The sequence below is a fragment of the Furipterus horrens genome, unplaced genomic scaffold (assembly GCF_987537825.1).
Source record: "Furipterus horrens unplaced genomic scaffold, mFurHor1.1.pri manual_scaffold_1, whole genome shotgun sequence".
NCBI classification, from domain to species: domain Eukaryota; kingdom Metazoa; phylum Chordata; class Mammalia; order Chiroptera; family Furipteridae; genus Furipterus; species Furipterus horrens.
In genome coordinates this window covers 211,961,494-211,985,570 of record NW_028327171.1, presented here as the reverse complement: position 1 = coordinate 211,985,570, position 24,077 = coordinate 211,961,494, and the positions used below count along the sequence as shown (strand labels likewise).

General features: G+C 46.0%; 1 protein-coding gene across 1 annotated transcript in view; it reads left to right on the top strand.

Annotated features, from left to right (window-relative positions):
• The window catches only part of DNER (delta/notch like EGF repeat containing), a 254,998-nt gene that overhangs the window by 98,877 nt on the left and 132,044 nt on the right, over positions 1–24,077 (top strand). The window contains exon 4 of the mRNA XM_090269254.1: positions 773–939. Coding sequence (XP_090125380.1) covers positions 773–939 — 167 coding nt within the window. The remainder of the gene's footprint in view (positions 1–772; positions 940–24,077) is intronic.

The following is a 24,077-nucleotide window of genomic DNA, read 5'->3' as shown; positions in this document are numbered from 1 at the left end:
CCTGAACTGACTTGTGAGGGTTACTCACCCCTTACTCTTTGAGTTATTCATGAATTCAGACACTTCGCAGCCCTTTACATCCTGCTGCGAGCCAGGAGCTCCCCCAGGTAGAGATGGGGTTCTCCAGGAGCACAGGGGAGGGGGCGGGGAGAAGAGGTGATTGACGTGGAGGCCGAGCCTTGAGGAGGACAGGCCTTCCAGGTGGAGGAGGAGGCAGGGGCTGGGAGGTGGGCCAGACCTGCGTGGGGAAGAGACAGTAATCCTGTTGCCTGAGGACCGCGTTACAAGGATGCAGGTGCCAGATTTGAGTCTGGGAGGGAAATGGGGGCCGATTTGTCTCCTAGGGCATCTCGTTCTTTGGATTTTATCCTGAAAACAAGAAAAAGCCAGGGGAGACCCGAGCACGGGAGGTGACACACTTTTGCGTAGATCCTCACACACCTCGGTGGCCGTTTTGGGATGCATTCCCCATTCGTAATTCATTCAAGCAGTGTCCTTGATATTGTGCAGAGACGGAAGGAGTTGTCTCTAAAAGAACTCAACATACCTCTTTATTAGTGATTAAAAGTGTTCCCCAGACAGTTCCAACCAGTGTGGGAAGTGATGGCCGTGCATGGGCGCAGAGCGGATGCTCGGTCACAAGGTCGTTTCCTCTGTCCCCCAGTACCTTCGTGGATGCGTGTGTCTTTATGTGCGTTTTCAATGTGACGGGCTGGTTCCCAGACCACTTCTTCTGGATGGGACGTCCCACTGACACTGTTCCTGCTTTCAGAATTCGGCAAGAGGCCGCCGCTTCGCTGATTCTGCTGTGGAAGGTCACCGCCACGGGATTCCAGCAGTGTTCCCTCATCGACGGCCGGAGCGTGACCCTCCTCCAGGCGCCCGGGGGCCTCGTCCTCCCCGAGGAGATGCTCGCCTCGGGGCCCAATCACTTCATCGGTGAGTCATGGAAACCCCCCAACACTGCGTGTCAGTCTGGTGGATAGAGAGCGTGTATGAGGAATTTTGCCAGGATAATCTGAATGCTAGCCATCAACGCTACTTCCTCCTTCTCAGGGAAGGTTCTGCTTACGATCAGAAGTGTTGTCTAAGGCGTTATTTCCAGGGTGGCTCAAAGTGGAAAGAGCGTGGCCTCTGGATTCCTGAGACGATCTCCCAGCCCTGGCAAAGTGTCACAGGTTGGGACCTTTGACGCTTAATGCTCTGAATGTCCATTTTCTAATTTTTGGCTCTTCCGTCTGCTTTCTCCAAGAGTGCTGGGCAACTTGGGGCATTGAGTTAATTTGCTAACAAACAATTTCAGGGGGTAAATTTATCTTTGTCATGTATTTTCCTTAGAAGAATAATTTTAAGTACTTGGTATGTTGACATGTATGATATATCAGTAACTAAATTGCCCTAAATTCTCAAACATGACACTCCAGGCTATGGCGAGGAGACCGTGATTTTGAGTAACACCCTTTACTTCTCTAAACCATCGTTTTCCACTTTGAAAATCTGGGGTCTGGTGTCTTCTAAAATGCGCTAAGTAGGGCTTTCGGAGCGCTGGATGTGGCTTTGTGAGGAGGCTCACAGTCGTTCAGTTTATTCCCTCTGAAGGCAGCCAACGGGCTGTCCGAGCTTCAGGGAGACGGGCCACGTTTCTCACAACGAGAAACTGGCCCACACCTACACAGTGACGGCGACTTCTCCGTGCCAAAGCTTTTTGTCTACAACAAGATTTATCTGTAATCATTGTGGAAACCTTATGCTTACTGCGTTGGCATGTGTATAATGCTCTTTCTGTTGAATTTTTTTTTTTTTTTTAAGGCAGCTTCTTAAAATAATTCATGTTTGCAAGGCAGGGGCTCTGTAGACATGAATACATTTTAGTGAAGAACCAAAAGCCTGTTTTGAAGAGGACAGCGGCTGTCATCGGATGGGGGGGACAGAGCAATGCTCAGGGAGGCGGGAGAGAGCCACTGCGCTGCAGGGAGGGGCCCCGCGCTGTGCTGCTGTTCCCTCACGACTGCTCCGTTCTGGGAATAAATGCGAATTTGCTTTCAGGAATCCACTGTCTCTGCTCCCCTTTACTGTCAGGAGAGTCCCTGCACATACCTGAAGACCAAAGTATTTGAATATGTCTGTGCGGCGGCGTAGAGGAGTCCTCTCTGTGTCTCTGGGGGACAAACTCGGTCGCTGCCACCAGCTTCACACAAGCATTTCTTCTCACAGGCTGTCGCCGAGAGCCTAAGCTAAACGTCTACACATTCCAGATGGCGGTGAGATTCTCATGTGTGACCTATTTCAGTGCCACTCCACTTAATTTTTTAAGTGTGCCTTCATGGCCGCCGCCTTATGACCATGTGTGTCGTTTCATAGAAAGAAAGAGGCGAGGGGACATTTTATGAAGCCCCGAGCTCTGTGTCCTGTGCCTCCTCCGGCCTCTTCTCTGCTCTGCTGTGGTCATGACGTCCAAGTCTTCTGCCCTCTCCCTAATTAGCCCTCCTCTTTGTCCTAGATCTGCCTCTTCCAAATATGTTATTTGCTTTATGCAGGGTTTTGGGGTAAATAACTAAAGTAACCTTTGTTTAGCATTGTCTGCTCCCTGGGAGGCATCGGGGTGCCCATGAGCTCCCCCCAGTGACTCAGTGACCCAGTAGTTTATGTTTTCAAATCGGAAAGAGTCATTGTTTCCGTTGCCTTTCCATGAAGCACAGTTGCGTCTTGCCTATCTTAGTAATTTTATTTTGTACTTTCTAAACCTGGGGTCGCTTGGAAACATTGCTGTCATGGATGGTCTTAGGGGCGAGGGACAGGTGAGCCCTCTGGTGTGTGGCCTCTGTGTTCGAAAGCTGTTGGAGGTCACCATCCCCTTAGCGTGGAAGCCCCACTGCAGTCCTCTAGGTTCTATTTCCTCTCGTCACCTACCCTTAGGCATATTTCCCCTGACATCTATGTGGTGGACCTCTGCTCTGTCACCCAGTGCCTGTCCCCTCCCAACATGGACCCTCACCCCACCCCCCCTCATCCTTCCTATGCCTCCAACCCCCAAACCTATTCTTCTCCTAGACCTCAGTAGACTCTCTGCATTTGGGGTGGCTTAGGGCATCAGCGGCCAGCCAAAAGTATGCTCTACATGGCCTCTCAAATCTCCTTATACATTTTTACAAACACGCAGATGACCCGGGACCATTCTCATGGCTTGTCCTTCCTTTGATCAGGACACCCATGTGGGGGCACAGCTGCTTTTCCCACACTTCCCATCTACCGCCTTGTTCAGAGAACCCACTTTCCTTCACGCTTTCCTCTTTATGGTCCGTACTTGTTGCTGCCTCAGTTTGATATTTTATCTCTTTCCACGTCTTTGAAATGATTTCCGTTGGAATCCACCTTGTTCCCTTCTCCATTCATTTAAAAAATTTATTTATTTATTTATTTAGTTTTGTTTGTTTATTTTTAGAGAGAGGGGAAAGGAGAAAGAGAGGGAGAGAAACATCACTGTGTGGTTGCCTGTCACTCGCACCTGGGGACCTGATGTGCAACCTGGTCATGTGCCCTGACTGGGAATTGAACCAGTGACACTTGGCTCGCAGGCCGATGCTCAATCCACTGAGCCACAGCAGCCAGGGCCCTCCATTCATTTTTCACAGTGCTCTAGCTGCTCCGAGCTGCCTGCTCCCCTGCCCTCATTCTATTCTTTTACTCATAACCCACTAATTTTTCAGTGATTCTCATGACACTTGTAACATTTTTTCTTAGTTTTTAGTACATTTTATATCTAATTTATATCATAAATGTGAGTGCATTTTTATGTTTCATCCAGATCAGTAGTGTTTCATTTTTGACCTACTAAAAAGCTCCTCTTAATATCTTAGATCCAAAGAATGAAGGGTGGAACCTGCAGCTCATATGCAGCTCCTCGTAGGAGCTGAGGTCACTTCTTTAGGACTGTAGCTACTAAATTAGCTACAGAACTCTGGAAACCAGTGACTTCCAGGTCTTTGTCTCTGATGTCTTAATTGGATTAGAAACGTCCTCAGTCATGATCCTTTTATACCTCCTGGGAGCTGCTGAGCGCTTCAAGTTTCCTTGATTCTAAGTTTCCAGTGTAAAAAGATCCTTGCTCCGTAAAATAATTTCTAAAGCAGTGCATTCTCTTTATTTTTTTATCTTGAGAAATAAGGAGGAATAGCATGGTGCTTTAGCAGGTGCAGTGAAGGTTAAGGCTTTTCTCTGCCCGGAGGTGATAAGACTGAGTGGTACAATGGACCTTCATGGCCCCAGGAATGTAGATCTGTATGGACTCACCATGCCTTTATGCCCGCTGGCATCGTGGGGCTTCCTTGGAGATGCAGGTTTTGATGGTCTAACTGTTCATACTGCCACTTTAAAAAAAGAAAGAAAGAAAGAAAGAAAGGAAGAAATGTAATTTTCAACACACAATCAGCAGATGCTGTTATTTTAAGGCAGAAGTTCCTTTTTGGGGCTCAGGTAGCCCCTGGTTTTGCGGCAGTCGTGGTGTCAAAGGTCATTTCACGGTTCCTGTGTGTTAGGTTTCGGGGGTCGGTGGAGGTGGAGAAGGCCAGCAGCCAAATGTTGAACAAGATGGTTTACTGCCTATGTGACATGGCGGGCTGGGGTCTTGGAGTCAGACGCCAGCAGCCAGGGTCAAGGTGGAGTGACTTTTTAAGAAGTTCCGAGAGTTGGAATCCAGAAGCAGTACAGGGTGGGCCAAGTTGCCCTCTTGTACAGCCAGCAGGTTGGTGGTTGGACGGTTGCCATCTCCTGGTGATTACCTGAGTCTAGGGCAGCTAGGGGCGGGGAGAGGGGGTGGGTGGGCAGGAAGGAAGGCGAAATGCCTCGGGACAGGCTTTTGGATGGCTTTTGTTTAGAATGGCGAGCTTTTGGAAGGCCTCAGCCTTACAGACACCCTTGAAGGACATAAGCAGTCAGTGGGGCCAGGGGCAGCAGATTTATTGGGGGTTAGGCAGTCCCTGACACCCCCCATTACTGTGGGGGCTTGGTAAAACCAGGTCTGGCTTCCCAGAACCCAGGTCTTAACGCCTAAGACTTTGAAAAGCGATTCACTACTCCTCCAGCTGCCTTCAATGTTGGATATGAACAAGGTGTGAATTTTATGTCATGGCTCTCTTATCCTCAACAGACAGACAGACCGTCTAGTTTTTGATATGACTTTTCAACTAATCCTCTGGGATCCTCTAATATAGCTCTCTTTTCTTAATTGTGAACTCCATCCCTTTTTTTCCCATCTGAGGAAACTATTCCTAAAAGCCGTGTCCTTTAAAATGTAAGTTTCAAGAGTACAATAATTTAGCCACAGTTGGGGTGTCTCATCTTCTAAATTTGACAAAGAGAGCCTTTGGGGGAAAGTGCTCCACAGAGGACTACACTCGTTGGGGTAGGGGTTGGGGTTGGGGTTGGGGAGCAGTCTTCATAGGGGAAAAGTTCCATTAAAACGGTAGGATGGGAGATTTTTTAACATCATAGTTTGGCTGGAGAGTTCACGGAAGCCATGACTAACGGCCAACATTATTATTATTATTATTTTGCAGGTGCCTATTGTAGTGACTTCAGCATCAGATCCCTAGATAGGTCTTACTTTATCTCAGCCATTTCGTGATGAATTCCTTAATTTCTCACTCAGAAATTAGAAGGAACCAGAAGAGAAATAGGCCAGGCACTGCCCTGCCTCATGAGTGTTCCCTGGCCGGGAGCACCAAGCAGAGTAGCCAGGATCTGGCTTCCGGTGGGAGACTAAGGGTGGCAGCGAAGGGGTGGGAAGGACAAGGGCCAGGCACGGACCAGGACGTGTCAGAAGGAAGGATCCCCATGTGGAGTGATAGATGCTCAACCTGCGTTTTCCTCTGGCTCATGGAGAAGGCCACCAGGAGGTGGAGAATGAAACTGGTAATTCTGCTCTTGCAGCTGTAAAGATTTGATGGCCTATTAACCTCTCTCCTACACAGGTCTGCAGTTGTATTTTTCCTGGCTCTGACGTCTGTTTTAATTTGTATTTCACTCTCTAATGGTATATATTTTCTGTAAGCCCCTCAGATCTTATGGAATAAGTTAGGTTATACGAAAGTAAGATATTGATTGGGGTACCTAATTTTTCAGAACATTCTTTGCTATACCTTGATAATATCGTGATTGATTTTGATATTGTTTTTTAGGTCTGTTAGTATAGGAATGGGTATTTGCATCCTAGCTCTGACCTAGTAAAGCAGGGATGATTCTTTGCAATGCCCCAACCCATCTTCCCATATGCTGCCAGGCTGTTTTCTAAAATCACCCCCTTTATTCTCATAGTTCTCATAGTGTTAGACCCTGTGTAACCGCATGAAGCCTTCAATCTTCAGGTCGTTCTCAGACAAGCCTGCAATATTTGATTAGCTCTTATTGGTGGAGGTGGATCAAGTATATACCTTACCAACCATCTTAAATTGGAGCCTCTGAGGTCTCTGGCCCCTTAGCTCTCCATTGGGCTGGCATTTTTATCTGTGAGCTCGCAGGAACAGACTTTTCAGGCTTCCTGGAGTGAAATCTAATTTCCTACAAGCATCATGTATCCCCTTCTCAGCTGCCACCCTGTCTGGCTGCTATGCCCATGGTAGGCCCCAATCCTTTTGGTCTGGACCCTGTCTTCACGACACTGCAGTACGTCTGTCTTGGACCATGCCCAGCTTTTCCACACGGATGCCAGCCCTGAGCGGAGCTGCATGTCAACCTCTCTAGATGTTTCCTCTTGTTCTTTTCTCTGTACAGCTAGCATCACTTTCCCAGCTCTGATTTCTTCCTCTTCTTCCAACTCTTTCATAAAACCTTTGCTTCCCCAACTGTGTAAGTCACACTTTTTCCTCTGATAATCTCCAGCATTACACAACTTAGCATCTGAAGGTTCCCTAGTCTCCTGTTTTTTTTTAGTATACTGATTTTACATCTTTAATTAGACTGTAAAATTCTAGAGAAGGGGTCATGTCACAGTTCCTCGTACCACAGTGGCCACATGGCATTTCCCTGAGCGATTAAATTTTGCTCATGTGTAGCAGTTACTCTGCTCAGTATAGGATGAAGAACATTCCCAGCTGCAAATGTCAATCTGTAGAATTCTTTGTAGATTTTCATAACCCACCTCTGTGACATTTAAACTTTCTCCCCTTTCATTACATTAAAAGTATTTTAGAGGATCAAATGCAAAAAAATAAAAAAGAAAAGAAAAAGAAACTTTTGCTCATTCTTTTGGGAATGCTGTATTTTGCATTTTGTCCTTTAAAATGTCTTACTCTGGGGCCAAGGGTAAAGTAATCAAAGGAAGTCTGGAACGTCTACCAGCTTGAGAAACATTAATATCTTCTTTGCTAAAAACTTAAGCTTTCACAAAGAAAATGCAAATATTTCACCTTTTGCTGGTTGTCTTAAAACCACAGTTGAATATGGTATATTGAACCTCCTGCGAAAGAGGAAACAAAAACTTGGCAGTGTTCAAATAAAGAGTAATCGTTGGAAGAGAACAAAAGCAGAGGAAGTTTAAGGCTACCTTGAACAGCATAGTTTAGATAACATTCTTATAGTTCACGTTTGCCTAGTTGGAAGATTCCAATTAAATTAAATTTTACTTAAATTGACACCACATTTCTATACTATTAACACGCAGGATTATTCTTTTTGATCTTATTATTATTGGTAATGTATATTCAGATTTTAAAATTAGTTGGCCTTGAACTTCAATGCCTGGCTCCTGTTTTCCTAAATATTGCCATGGTCAGCATCGTTTATTTATTGGTTCCTTTTAATGGTGGTGATAAATTAAGCATTGATAAGAACGACACGCTCCTTGTATGGACACACGCGGTCCTTACAGTTGTCAGTGGAAGCTTCCCTGGGTCCCACTGAGTGTTGGGTGCTCAGGCTGAGATGAAATTGGGGCAGGTGAGCAAAGATGAATGGAACATTTCTCCTCCTGCCCTTCAAGATAGTCCTTGGCATCAGGCTTCATAGAAAGACGGATTGCTGTTCTACCACAGACCTGACCGATCCCCAGCAGAGGCTTTTTCAAGCTCCTTAGGTCATTCTTTCACACCCTGTAATTTGTGCAAATTCTAGGAACTAATCAACAGTATGCCTTGGTCAGTCCTTTAGAAGTGAAGGACAACTGTACAGAGTCAAACCACTCTGCGTCCACGTGCGCACATTAGTGCGGTCCTTCTGTGGACGTGAGCGCCAGGTTCAGAACTTCAGAGAACAAAATCTGTGCCTGATGCATGAGGGGGTGGAATTTGCTCAGTTTTGAGAGGCAAAGTCAAGGTATGAATTTATAATCATAAATTCTCCTGCCTTCCTCCTCATTCTGCCTCATTTTCTCTTTCTCTCCCTCAGCCCTTTATTTAAAAAAAAATAAAAATAAAGATACCGCATTTTATGTATAGATCGATGTGGAAAAATTAAATAATAAGAAAAATTATTTTTATATTTAAAAGAATTTCTTGGAAAGAAATACCTTATTATTTAATTGATACTAGTGAATTTTAACCCTGGCTGGTTTGGCTCAGTGGATTGAGCGTCGGCCTGCGAGCTAAGTGTCGCTGGTTCGATCCTCCAGTCAGGGCACATCAGAGAAGGAAACTCTGACTCCAAAAAACCTCCGCTGCCTTGCGGCATACCTCTTCAGGGAAAGGCTAAGGGAGTAAACCCCGACAGAAAATCCGGAGCCGGAGTCCCTAAGGCGGTTTGACGTTGTAGTCAACACCGGCAACTCCTGCGGCGCACCTGAAACCAAGCTGTATTGACTCCGTCTTTCCCTTGGACCCTTCAGCTGCGAAGAGGGGGGGGGGGTCTGCTGCATGGGCAACAGCAGACCCTCCATATCACCCCGCCCAGGCTCTGTAGCTTCAGCTTCACTGGAGAGGACACTCCAGCGTCATCGCAAGATGTCGATTCAACACGGGAGGAGACAGATACCGTGTCACTCCCGAGTCGGACTGCACAGCCATTCTCGGCGGTGCAGATAGACTCTTAAGAAGCTACATCATCGTCTCTCGAGACGGACGGCTGCCGACGACGACTAGTGAATTTTAACCTGTTTTAGTCCCAGAATTTGATTGAAATATTTCTTTGAAACTTTTCCTGCTTTTTTTAACTTGGAGACAAACCTTCTCAGGGGGTTGCCAGGTTTACTGTCAAAAGCTTTTCTTAGCTTCTGTCAGTCCAGATTTCAACTAAGAAAGTAATTTCTTTATTTGCTTTTTTTACAGCCAAATTTCTGCTCCTCAATAGTATCTCATCTCTTTCTTCTTCCTAAGGGTGGGGGGAAAGGAAGGGAAGAGAGGGAGCAGAGGAGGAAGGAGAAAGAGGAAGAGGAGGAGGGGAGAGGGAAGTTGATTGATTCCTGGGGCTACATTTATAATGCCCTGAAACTATGATTTTCTCTCGTTAGAAGGTAATTTTGAACTTTACTCACTTTTTAATAATAAAAGATGCTCTTTGACAGTAGATAATACAAATACAAATAATAGTTACACTTTTGAAAGAAGAATGCATGCATTTGCTTTGTCATTTACTGTCTCACTGACATTCTTTTGCATTAATAAATACAAGCCTATAGTACCCTCCTCCGTCTCATTGAATCAACGTCCTACATGTAATCAGTAAGCTATTTAAACAATAGGGTTCTTCCTGTCTTTGGCTTCTTTAGACAGAATTTCAAATGTTATTATAACCTCATCTTTGTATCTTTTCTGATGATTTATTTGGGTTAAATTCCCAAATGTGAAAGTTGCTAAATCAAAAGGTTTGTATATTTTAATGACAATTTTAATACAGATTATCCAATTGTTCTTAACTTTTCTCCAGTTTTTATTTGTGCCAACCAGTTTATCTTTGAAATTGCACATTGTTCGCCTTCCATCAGCTTCAGGCCAGGGGCTGTTAACCAGATTCATCTGGAAATTTCCACACACCTCTTAGCAAGTCCCTTAACAACCTGACACTTTTAGGGAACTCCTTAATAAACACAGTGGTCATTAACAGTCTCCAGAAACAGGACAGTTCAAGTCCCTCTAAACAGAAGGTATTCAGAGTGATTCCATCACAGTATGGCATGTAGTCCTCAGAGTGATGGCAAATGTCATGGTTTCTTATATCATTGCCTTTGGCACATGAGCACAATTGTGAAATGGCTAGGGAAGGCGGGGTCTGGACAAGTGGCTGCTGCCCTCACAGTCCCTGTCACAGTGGTCAAGCTCCAGTGATGTGTCTCCCATGTAATGTCCTGCAGAGGACATCCATGTTTCAGAAGAGTGCACCCCCTTCTTTTGGCTTCTTTTGCATCCCCACTTTAATTTCTATTGATCAGAGACTTTTTATGAGGTCAGATTTATTTCATGAGAACGGGGCAAAGAATTTTTCAGAATGGACAAATGTTTTGAAAAACCTGTCAAGGAGGCTTTAGTGATGATGATTTGCTTTTGACACAAAATCCTGGTCGTTGTAATTGTTTTCCACAAAGATCTTGGGTATAAAACTTAGAGCAGCAAGTACCTGGACCGAGGGAGGGCACGTCAGCACGAGGACACTGTCGTGTTTTGGTGAAGGATATAATTAATTAGGATTGCATTTCAGAAAGACTCCCTTGCCTTCTCTCTAATGCTGTCTCTGACATTTGGGTTTTGAACACCATGGTATTTTTGGTATTCACCTGCATCCTTAACAAGCGGTGTTCTTCTGGATATCTTGTTTTAATGCTGTGGTTGTGAGTTTGACCTACAAAAGTTATATTTGCTTGGTAGACAAATGGAAAATCTCCTTAAATAAATACACTGACAAATACTGTTTGGCTGCATCACTGATGACAGATGACAACCACTGGAATGCTACCATGTTAAAACAAAACAAGCTCTCCATCATCTGCTCCTCTATCCACATCCCTGTTTATCATCAATAAACGTTTTTGATTAATGACTATGTGTAGGACACTGTGCTCAGTGCTAGGGACATGAAGAAATGAAAGGTTCCAAGTCCTGGCTTTGAGAGATTTTCACTTTCTGGGGAGGTGAGGCATACTCATTTTGTAATCCAGATAAATCTTGTTGTCCCGTGACTCAGTCTTGTTCATGAAGTTCCATTCAAATAAACATAGTCCAGTAGCCAAAAAGGGAATTAGAACACTTGAAATCTTAAAAAAAAAAAAAAGATTTTAGTTATTTATTTTTAGAGAGAGGGGAAGGGAGGGATAAAGAGAGGACGAGAAACATCAGTGTGTGGTTGCCTCTGACTTGCTCCCAACCGGGGACCTGGCCTGCAACCCAGACATGTGCCCTGACTGGGAATTGAACCAGCGACCCTTTGGTTCACAGGCCGGCACTCAATCCACACCAGCCAGGGCTGGAAATCTTGATTCATCCTTTTGAGGGAACATAAATAGGAGTGGGAAAAATGCATTTCTGTTGTGCGGCAAACATCACGGCAATCTTATCTCCTCCTCGCTACCCTGTGAAGAGTCTCCGTGTGTTTACACTTGCTTTGTGAAATTCTCTCTCCCACTATCATCTCTCCTCCTCCAAATCTCAGCCCAATGCCCATCCTTTGAGGCATTTCCTTCCTTTTATTCCTGCTCTTTTTGGCCCTTTATGTGGTATCTCAGGGTAGCCCCTCTATTGTTTGCTTTTCCTTTTTCTCTCTGTCTTGTCCCTCGCCTGGGTTCTCCGCTACAAAGAACTTGCCCGGGAACTGCCCCAGAAAGCAAGAGTCCCTCCCCTCAGAAGCTGCAGTAAGAGGAAGATTGTGCATATCCCTATAATAAGTAACAGTTTCTCTTATTAGACATGACGTGTCATATGAAGTGGTAAGTGAGAAGCGGAAGGCGTGTATATTAGGTATCAGATGAATTATACAGTCAATTTAAGGGCTCCATGAATTCAGGCGGGAAGAATAATCACAAAGGGCAAAGGTGAGGCTTTGGGTTGGAGGTACGTCCTGAGCTTGGCCTTGAACTGAAGAGTAGGGTTGCGAGGGAGAGACATTCAGGGTAAGAGCAGTGGTGTAAGCAGTGAGGGAGGTGTGTTTCCAAACAACAGGTCACCTTGGCTGGAGCCGTGGATCTCAATAAAGAAGCCACGGACAATTAGAAAGAGGACAGAGTGTAGTTAGACTGTGAGGGGGGTTGTGTACCGTGTCAAAGGGCCTGTTTTTAGCTAGTGAACAGGGGTGGTCCCAGGTTTTAAGCAGGGGAGGAGGTGCAGGCTGTGACAATGATGACAACCAGGGAGGAGCTTTTGTTGCAGAAAACAAAGGGTCAGAATCAACTGGGAGGGGCCGCAGAAAGCAGGACTGCAGGTCCCAGGGGCTCTCGGAAGGTGGCTTCTCCAGACACGATTGTATGTCAGGGGATCAGAGGGAAATAGGAGACAGAAAAAGGGACAGCTATCAGCAATTCAGGTCGGTCGGGAGGTATTACTTATAGGGACAGACCGAGGTGGAGAAGAAGACTGTCTTTGACCAAGGTGGTGGCCCTCCGTTCCGATGTGCACGTGACATCCCTTCAGCAGGCAGGCGGGAACGCAGAACCTCATTTCGGAGGGGGGCCGTGGCTGGAGATTGAGATTTGGGGTCTTCTGCGTGAAGGCTGGAATTGAAGCCGCGGGGAGGACCGGGTCAGGAGAGGAGGTGCAGGTAGAAAAGGGGGGTGGGGGGGCGGCCATTGTTGAGCGGTGTTTAGCATTTGGGAGGAGGAAGGGAGCCAGCACCGGGCCGGTGCAGGGAGCGGGAGGAAGGAAGGAGATGTGAGGAGGGGAAGCACATCGGAGAGGGGAACGTCCTGGTTTGCGATCTTAGAGGCAGAGTCGTTCTCAGTGGCCGTGAGCTCTGAGTGGGACCTTCCCAGCTCTCGTGAGGCAGCTTCCTCCTGCAATCAGCCGGGCGCCCAGCCTCGGCATCGCCCTTGAATTTGTTTCTTACACTTCCCGCAGGCATTTATCAAGAAGTTCTTCGGGCTCCAACCTCAATGTGTCCCGAATACATCTCTCCGCCTGCGCTGCTCTGCCCTGGCCCAGCCAGCCTCTCGCCTGAGGCTGGCCTCCCTGCTTTGACAGCCCTGCCTCCCACAGTTGGGCTGGATTCGGGGGCCCTAGCGTGTCCTGCCTCGGCTTGTCCCGTTACACTCTTTGAGTGGAAGCCAGGACTACATGTCCCGTGAGGCCCAGCATGTCTGTCCCTTCATTCTCTGACCCCGTCTCCCGCTGCTCTTCCTCTCACTGCAACCACTCAGACCATTTCCGGAACTCCCCAGGGGTCGTCCCCTCTCCGGGCTGCCCCCTCACCTCGGCTCACTCCCTTACCTGCTCTGTGTTCTCGCTTCCTGCCCCCCTTCTCAGTTTGTCCGTCCTGACCCCCCTCTCACATAGCTGCCATCCCCCTTCTGCTCACTGGGGCCCCTAGGGCCCCGCACCCCCTTACTCAGCTCTCCTCTTCCCCAAACAACGTAACACTTTCTAACAAGCATGTAATTCACGTATTTTTAAACCGTCTCTCCTGCTGGACTGTAAGTACAATGAAGACAGGAAACTATGTGCTATTATATCAGAAGCACTTCGTGCAGTGGCTGCTTCATAGTAGGCCCACGGTCAATACTGAATTTATTTATTCAATTGATATTGGGCTATTGGTAAGTAACTGGAGGGGGGTTCTTTTGTAAGTGTAGAAATGCCACTCAGCCAAGAACAAAAACAGCAACAACAAAAATACCCACCAGCAAAGCACCAGTGGTAGGCGAGTGTCATGCAGCTGAAGTCCCGGTACAGATCTAGTTTCAGCGAGTGCCACAGAAAATGTCATCAGACGGATCTCCTGCAAAGAAAATTACAGCCCTGAAACATTTGGTTTTCGCTCCTTTTAGATTTTGTGCATCTGACCTTACTTTATAGAATGCATCGGTGAGATATGTAGATGCACGTGCCTACCTCCATCCATCTGCCATACCTACACACAGCTGCACATGCACATACCTGGATGCTTATTCGTGTACACACACACGGAAGCACACCCATACATAGATGTGCACATATGGAGGTGCACAGGCGTGCCTGCAGACACGCATGGTTTAAAGGACTCAGCAGGTAGAGAACTAGAAGGCGTGCAGCGTGGAGCGTGGGAGAGGGAGCGTGCAGAGATGGATGAGACGAGGCGGTTAGTTTGGAAAGAAACAGAGTTTTTAGAGTTGGAGGTAATGCTTATAATTACGCGGAGGGTGGAGTGCGTAGCTAACGTTCATGAATACAAAACGATCAGATTCACGGATTAGTTTTGTATTAATGTGGCAGTTGTCTACTGAGACGCGTTTCCTGTTAAATATCGAAGTGTGACTGGCTTCTGCCAACAAGCCTGGTTCTCAAGCTGGCGTTTCATGCGGTGAGCCAGGTCCCTCTGTTTGGGGGCGGCCAGCGCTTTTACCAAGGCAGCAGCTTACAGTGAGCACCAGCAACGGGAGCTAGGGAGACCGAGAGTCACTTGAAATGGTTGATAATTTTTTCTTTGTTTTGGTTGTGAACAAAGGTTTGTTTGGTTTTGGTTTCTTTCTGGACCTTTGTCTTGCTCACTGTGATTCCTGTAAGATTTTCTGTAGTGCAGGCAGTCTGTTCAAACAATGTCAGATGGGGGTTTGGGACTGGAACAGCTGTAAGGGAATCCAACAGAATTTTTAATTTGCTACAATGGCTATTAAGAAAGACTCAGTGATCAGATAGCGGTCCCAGGACTTTCGTCAAGAATGAGGCATAAATAACATCTGTTCTGGGCAGATAAAGAAATCCTTTCAGCCCACCGAGGGGATGGCCACGCTGAATGAAAGACTTTAATGATGGGAGAAAACTGATTGGGAACAGGGATAATCTGTAATTTGTTCTTTCTTGATAAGCCAGCGAAGCAGGATTGGTGGTGTGGGTTGTGGTCTGGAGGAGGGCGTAGTTTACGATGAGGCCTGCCACCCACGTTGGTTTGGACCTCAGTGTTCAGCGCAGCTCCCGGCTGGGGTAGAAGCCACTTTGCTCCGGGCACAGAGCTTTCTAAAAAAAAAATTTTTTTTTTTAAACATCACTGTGTGGTTGCCTCTCACTCGCGCCCCCAACTGGAAACCTGATGGGCAACCTAGTCATGTGCCCTGACTCAGAATTGAACCAACGACACTTGGTTCGAAGGCCGATGCTCAATCCACTGAGCCACAGCAGCCAGGGTTACAGAGCTGTTTTGATGACTGCATTCGCCGAGGCTGTTCGCTAGAGCAGGGGGTCAGCGGAGTTTGTTCTTGCTGCCGCGAGCTTCCTTCCTGGGTTCCTTGTTTCTCCTCGCTACCTTCCGCCTTCTGTTTCCTCAAACTTGCTGACGCCACACGCAGGCCGCTTGTTTTCCATCTCAAAAAATACTTACTGAGCACCTACTGAGAGCCAGGCACCTGCTTGGTGCTGACGACAGAGCAATGATCAAAACGAGACCATATCTTTGCCCTTATAAATCTTATGGTTTAGTGGGGTGACAGGTAATGAAGAAATAATTCCAAAAGTAAATAGAATGTTGCAGTGGCCATAAGCGCTTTGTGCTATGATGTAGTTGATCATAAAAATCTGGCAAATCTTGGGGGCAGTAGAGGTCACTACCTTGAAGAAAGACGAGTTGACTGAGATATTAACTAGGCAATGGGGAAACCCTTAACAGGCAGAGGGCTAGAACTGCATGTGCAAAGGCCCTGTGGCTAGATAAAAGGAATAATATCATAATATTGGAAGAACTGCAACAAGGCCACGAGGCTGGAGCTTAGAAAACAAGGGCGAGAGAGATGGAGATGTGAGGGAGACGTGGGCGGGTTGTGGGGGCCACATTAAGGTCCTGGTGGCACTGGGGAGCCATTGAAGGGAAGGAGCTGAAAAATACATTCCTCCTGTAAAGGTCCCTACTGAAGTGTAAGCATTTTAAGGGGACCAAAAAAGCAGTCATCCTTACAGCAGCTTCTCTGCCTGGCTGTGAGACATCTGGGGGTGCTGGTGAACCCCTCGGTGTCTTTGGTCACACATTCTGGAGATCCAGATTCACTGGGTCAGGGTAGAGCCTAAGTAATAGTTTATTAAATAAACTCTGTAGGTAGTCCTGACTCACTGCCCATTCTAGGCCTTTGTGAGCCAAGCAGGAGAGGGGCTGAGGGGTGGGGGCCCTTCTGAAGCTCCAGAAAGTGGAGCAGATAGATAAGGCTGCCTCTGAGCACCTTGAGGACTGAGGCCAAGGGTGTGACTGTGCTAGTTTGAAATTGCTCCCATAATATGAGCTAGAAATAGCCCGATCAATCAGGCTGAATCTCAGTCAACCCCTCCATGCCTCCCAATTTTTCTCTCTCCAGTCCTGGTGCACCACTGGGGCTTCATTTCAGTACCCGGGCTACTTCTATTTTTAGTCCAGGAAATACCTGCTCTGATAAAGAAAGGTGTTGTGCATAGTTAAAGAAGCACTTGCGTCTCAGATGAGAAATCTCGCCAAACACTTGTAAATTCAGTGAACTTCTTTCATACGACCTTGTAGTTTACCAGACAGTCTTGTCAGTGGCCACTTAAATCTGAGATTTTGAATGGAAGTAGAGCAAAGAGATGTCGCAGAGCAAAGGCGATCAAAAGGTCGTGTTCACAATGCCTGCAACAGCCAGGAAGGTAGATATGATAATCAGCAGCTTTTCACATTATTGCATCTGAAGGCTGGGCTCTGACTCCCTGACGTTTATAAAGTCACTCGTAGCCCAATTAGCTGTGCATTTATAACCTCCCATTACCCTCACATCAACGCAGAGAAAGGATGAATTATCTTGGCATTTATAGTAATGTCATTAATCAGGATGCATTCGTTAGGTATTAATGGCTGGATGTGGTGGGCAGTTGTATATATAAGTCCTACAGGAATTTAGCAATTGATTGACTAGTATTTGATGAGTTGAAACTGTACTAGTGGAAGATTAAGCAATACAGTTCCAGCTGATTATGAGAAGGCCATCAAATAGACACTGAGAAAAGATTAAATAAAGAAAGAATTTCCATTGTATATTCTGTGTGAGCCAACAATTTCAAAGGAAAGTGCAAATTAATTTTCATGTTCTACCAATGGGAACTTGGCACCGAAAAATGTGTCCAATTAGGATGTGGTTTTCATATGCAATGAAAAAGGTTTTCTTGTGTGTGTGTGTGTGTGTGTGTGTGTGTGTGTTTTCAAAATGGAGTTTACTTACTGTCAGAAATAGGCACATAAAGAGATTTCACAGGCCTAGTTGTAAATTTTGTTTCAAAAAAAGGACTTTATAATTTGAATATGTTTTTATCACTGTGCTGCCCATTGTACTGGCCAGTGTCTCTTATATTAATTGCTGGTTATATGTTTTAAAAATATCATTTAATTGTATGAATTATAGCCATACCTCATTTATTCATACACATGTATATTTTATAACTTTAAGTAAAACCTAGAGCCTTGCTTTTTAAAGTAGAACCTAGGCATGAATTATTCAAAATGGCAAATAATAAAAGTTATATTATTATGAATGTGTGGTACACCTTTACTTGGACATTATATTAAAATTCAAGCAATAATATTTAAAAATAGCAATAATGAAAAAAAAAGTCCCATGTCAGAAGTTTAACACGAGAGGGGCTGAGTTAGGGGACTCTCTAAATGACCTCCTTGCTTGCATCCCAGCACTGCTATTTTCTCAAAGGACACGCTTCCCCAGAGCCTTTTCCTCAGACCGATACAAGTCTAAGAGCCAGTTATATCCCACTCTAAACAGGTGTTGGTTTTTTATATTGCTGTTGATGTTAGTGTTGATGATGATGGTGGTGGTGGTGGTGATGGTGATGGTGGTGAAGGTGATGGGAGTGATGATAGTGGTGGTGGTGATGATAATGGTGATGGTGATGATGGGGGTGATGATGGTGATGATGATGGTGATGATGATGGTGATGGTGATGGGAGTGATGATAGTGGTGGTGGTGATGATAATGGTGATGGTGATGGGAGTGATGATGGTGGTGGTGGTGGTGATGGTGATGGTGGTGAAGGTGATGGGAGTGATGATAGTGGTGGTGGTGATGATAATGGTGATGGTGATGATGGGGGTGATGATGGTGATGATGATGGTGATGATGATGGTGGTGATGGTGATGGGAGTGATGATAGTGGTGGTGGTGATGATAATGGTGATGGTGATGGTGGTGATGATAATGGTGATGGTGATGGTGGTGATGATAATGGTGATGGTGATGGGAGTGATGATGGTGATGATGATGATGGTGATGGTGGTGATGGTGATGGTGGTGGTGGTGATGATGGTGATGGTGATGGGAGTGATGATAGCAGTGGTGGTGATGATAATGGTGATGGTGATGATGGTGATGATGATGGTGGTGATGGTGGTGATGGTGATGGTGGTGGTGGTGGTGATGATAATGGGGATGATGATGATTGCTATTAAAGGAATGTTTGTGTCCCCCCAAATTTGCATGTCAGAATCATAACCCCCAAGGTCATGGTATTTGGAGGTGGAGCCTTTGGTAGGTTATTAGGATTACATTAATCAGGAGGGTGAAACCCTCATTGTGTGATTTGGGTCCTTATGAGGAGATGAAGGAAACAGAGCTTCGTCTCCCCTTGTGAGGGTGCAGCCAAAAAGCAGCTGTCTGGCAACCTGGAAGAGGGTCCTCACCAAGAACCTGACCCTGCTGGGGTCAGACTTGCAGCTTCCAGAACTGTGAGAAGTCAATATTTGTTGTTTCAGCCACCCAGCATATGGTCTTCTGTTACTGCCACCTGAGCTGACTGAGGCCTGGTGACGACGGTGGGGATGATGATGGCGGTGGGGATGACGGTGACAGTGATGATTCACAGAGTCCTTACTAATAATGTGCTTCACTGAATTAATGCTTTGCCCACATTAAGACCTTTAATCATAACAACCACCATGGGAAATAGGTTTCAGTATTACTTCTCTTTCAGAGAGAAGAGTGTAAATAACTCTCCCAGAGTCACAGGGCTGGTAGAAACTCAGACCATCTGGTGGCGGAGCCTGGAATGATCTCCTATTACTCTCCTGGCAGCGCATGGCTGATTACTCATTTTAGCGGTTGCTGTAAAGTCACTAATCAGGAGACATTCATTTGGAATTAATAAATGGCTATTATGGACAATTACCTACTTCTGTAATTTGAAACACACACTATATACAGAATACATAAATCATTAAATCAAATTATAGAATATACCATTAATGTGCATAGTTGGAACATCCCTATATAATAAGAGGAATGGCATTAGACATTAGATAGTTTCCCTAAGCTGGTGCTCTGTTCCCTCCCGTTCTTCCACTGTCTGGTGTAAGGTGAGCCCCTTGATGGCCAGCTGTGCCCCGAGAAAGCGAAGGAAGAGAAAGGAGCGGGGAAAGTGATGGAGTGAGTATTTTGTAAGTAGTAGCTATATGGTGAGTCCTTTGGAGTCAGGTGGTGGAGGAGGGGGATGTGGCACCGGAGGAGGAGTTGTATGTGAGCTTTTGCAGGCCTGTGTTGGTTAGGGCACAGTCCCTGCTGCTGTCACAGAGACCCCTCAAATCCAGTGGCTAGGACAGGTTCCAAGTTAATTTCTGTCTCAGGTTACAGTCTGGAGGGAGCTTGTCCAGGACCCAGAAGGCAGCTCGGCGTCCTCCACACACGGGTTCCATGTCACTGTCACTGTGACATGTGAGCCAGTGGGAGGGCCAGAGGGCTCATGGCCCATCTTAAAGGGACCAAGTGCAACACACGTCCTGTCACTGAGCCCCCTGAGGAGAGGCGTGCTCTTTAGCTGGTGGCCCAGTTCCCAGAAAAAAACTCCCAATTCTATTATTAAAGGACTGTGGGAAGAATAGATACCAACTTAGGATGAGTAATTTAGTCTAATATTAATGGAGCAAGGATGTGGTAGGGTGAACACCTTGAAAAAAATTAAACAAAAAATATTAGCTTCAGGTGTACCCCACACCATCATGATTAGATAGTCATGTACTTTCTAAAACATCCCTTCCAATATTTCTAGGACCAAACCTGGTACCACACATAGTTATTACGATGCTATTGACTGCATTCCCTAATAACAACGTAATATGCAACATAAACTGTCATTGAGAAATAAAATTAAAACAATAAAATAAAATGAAAATTAGACACATATATTGCACCCTGGGCCAATAACCCTTTACTGTGGGAATAGATATTTCCTTTGGAAAGGTGTAGAATCGGCCTAAGATCTCTCACTCTAAGCTTTCTGGTTCTTTATTTAAAAAAAAAATTTTTTTTCTATTGTTAACTTTTATTATTATTATTTTTTAGATTGTATTTACTTATTTTCAGAGTGAGGGGAAGGGAGGGAAACATCAATGTGTGGTTGCCTCTCACTCACGTCCCCAACTGGAGACCTGACGTGCAACCTAGTCATGTGCCCTGACTGGGAATCGAACCAGCAACACTTGGCTCGCAGGCTGACGCTCAATCCACTGAGCCACAGCAGCCAGGGCTGGTTCATTTGTGAAGTCACTGTTCTGATACTGAATTTGCAGTTTTCTCTGCAGAGCAAATAGCCAGAGGGTGCTGCTGAGATGCTAAAGGTGGGAAGTGGTTTATAGGGGCTGTTATGTCTGACAGCAAGCTTTGTTGAGGAAAAAAAAAAAATCAATCTATATTCAGGTGATAGCAAGGAGATTGTATTTTTTTTCTGTAGGTTCTTACCTCTATCTTTACAATTTCTTTTTCTTCAGAAAAAATGATATTACAGTTGACCCTGAACAATGCAAGGGTTAAGGGTGCTGACCCCTCATGCAATTGAAAATCTGTGTATAACTTTTGACCCCCCCCCCAAAAAAAAAAACTTCAGCTGTCCCTCGGTATCCGTGGGGGGTTAGTTCCAGGAACCCGCATGGACGCAAAATCTGCAGATGCTCTAGCCCCTTATACAAAATGGCACAGAACAGGGCATACAGTTGGCCCTTCAAACCCACAGTCCCATCTGTGGGCAGATATGAAACCCAGGAAACAGAGGATTGGCTCTCTATTGATTGAAAAAAAATATCCACATATAAGTGGACCTACGCCGTTCAAATCCTTGTTGTCCGAGGGTCAGCTGTACTTAACGTGTGCCGTTCACAGCCACGTGGCTAGTATGAACCCACCTGATGGCTCAGGTGAGTGACGACGGTAACGGAATCTGGCCTTGGCCGTTGGTGCCATCGTGTCTCTCAATTCAGAGAGCGCTGTTGGCCATACCTTACTCCAACCCCCGCCAGGAAATGGGATATTCTGTAGGAGTAAGTTTCCCCAAAAGCCGTTTACTGCCTTAAGCATCAACACTTAAAAGCAAGCAAGCAAGCAAGCAGCACCTGCCACATCCAGCCTTTATGTGGAACTTCCAGGAAAAGACTTATGAAGAGGAGGTGCAAAGACCTTGAATGGGGTCCTGGACTGGTTGGGGTGGCCAGGCAGCTGCTCCGGCGAATGAGGCCTCGTTGCGTTAGCACCTGGGTGTATGACAGTTTTCTCTTGGCGCTCATTCACTTTTTCTCCTCACCTGCTGGGATGCCAGCATTCTGCGTCTGTGCAACGCGGGGACACTGCATTCTCTATAAAGTGGGGGTGCATTAGTCCGTGTTATGTCACACTGCCCTGGACTTGGTCTAGATCAGCGGTTCTCAACCTGTGGGTTGCGACCGCTTTGGGGGTCGAATGACCCTTTCACAGGGTCACCTAAGACCACCGGAAAACACATATATAACTACATATTGTTTTTGTGATTAATCCCTATGCTTTAGTTATGGTCGGGGGTCACCACAACATAAGGAACTGTATTAAAGGGCCGCGGCATTAGGAAGGTTGAGAACCACCGGCCTAGATTCAGACTTGTTCCCTGCATCAGTTTTTTTTTTTTTTTTTTTGCCTTTGGCTTGATGTTGTAAAAAGGTTATTTATTTCTCAGGTTTTGCTCCCAAACCACAAGTACTGAGTCAGATCGCAGGGATCTGACTGGCTTACTAAGTTCTGCACTAGCCTCCATCCGCCTTCTGAAGAGTTGGCGCAGTTGCACCATGTCTTCCCTGCCTCTGTGGAATGAGATATGGGAATGGGGGGGTGTGTGTTTGCCTTCCCAGTGCCCAAGTTCATGTAAAAGCCTTGCACCTCCAGCTGGAGCAGGGATCTGTGATATTTCAAACCTTTCATGCCCAGCTCGAGCCAGCCATGGGGCTTCCCAGACTAGACAGTTTTTCTAGGTTATCGGCTTGTGCCAACTGGCTCTCCAGTCTTAATAGGAAAACACAGCAGTCTGTTTCCAGCACCTACTGCTCAAATATTTACAGCCAGACTTTTTATTTTGCACGTATGCTTTCCCTTTAACAGGAAAGAAAACGGTCTTTAGCCAAACCACTGAAGTGAGAAATGCAAAGCTCATTTGCTATTAATCCCAGTGAGGTAGTAACGACAAAGTCCATTTAAGACTCTTTAGTGTTAATATGAAAGAAGACAAGTGGTAGAATCTAACGGCCTGAAGCCTGCCAGCTCTGCTCTGATGCTTGACCACACCATTGCTTCCCAGAGATAATGACGGGACCCCTCTCAGGCCCTCAGCTTCTCATTGGCCCCAGGGGAGGTGAGTGTGGCCAAGTCACTGTTTTCAAAGCACTGTAATGATGGCAAAACATTTTATGACTGTGTTAATGAGGGCAGCGTGGGGTGCGCGCCAGGCAGAGCGTTTGTGCACGAGTTAGGGGAGTGGGGACAGAGGGGCGAAGGGTTGAGAGGAGGGCAGCCCAGCTTTTATTTGTCATCCTGACTAGTTACGTGGGAGGGTTAACAGGTCCCCGGATAACCACTGGAGAAAGCTTGCCTTCATTATGGTTTTAAAATGCACGCGGGAAATCACCCCGTTGGGCAGCAGCTAAAAGGGGCTCTCAGGCCGCATCTCCCCTCCTCCCTCTTCTCTTCCCGTCCTTCTGAATTTTGAGTTGAACTGTTGAAAAGAGTCTTTGAGCCTTTTTTCTGTGCCTGAACCACAGCCCCCCGCTTGTGGTTCTTTACGTTCTTCATGTTGCAGAAGTCTTATCTTCCCTTATCAATCCCACGATGGAAAAATCACATAGGCATTTCTGTTTTAGTTATTTTTTTTAGTATGATTCTCTTATGGTCCGATAACTATGCAAAACTGAGTTTATATTGGCCTGTAATGCTTGTTTTGGGCCCTGTTTTCTCTCTCACTGCCTTCTTGCTCTAAATTTTCCTCTCCGTCCATATTGAATGAGGCCCACATTTAAATCCTCAGCCCTGATATTTATAACTACCCATGTCCTACGTCTGACCGCCAACTTGACTGCTCCATTTCAGGCAGGGTCTCACCAGTGTCTCACACTGAATATGTTCACAATGGAAATCTTTGTTGTTTTTAAAAAAAAAAAAAATTATTTAGTTTTGATTGTTTATTTCTTTTTAGAGAGGGGGGAAAGGAGAAAGAGAGGGAGAGAAGCATCACTGTGTGGTTGCCTCTCACTCGCGCCCCCAACTGGGGACCTGACATGCAACCTAGTCATGTGCCCTGACTGGGAATTGAACCAGCGACACTTGGTTCGCAGGCTGACGCTCAATCCACTGAGCCACAGCAGCCAGGGCTACACAATGGAAATCTTGATTCACGTGCCTACCACCACCCCCCTCAAAGTTGCTTACACTACCTATGTCTGATTTCTTCCTTTCTCTCCTATCCCACAACCAAATTATACAAAAGTCTTCTTGGTTCTTCCCCTAACACGTGATCTTTCAAAAAGCATAATCATGTGTTGTTGACCTGTTTAAAACTCTTCCATGGATTTCCATTGCCCTTGGCATGAAACTAAGGTTCACAAGACCTGCTGTGATCAGGGCTCTCTATCCTCTCCAACGTGCTGGCCATTGACACGCTGACCTCACTCATCTGACGCACTGACCTGCTTATGCACCTGGCGCACTGACCTTATCAGCTCTTTCCTTGGCACTTTCTTAGTCTTCACGGTTCAA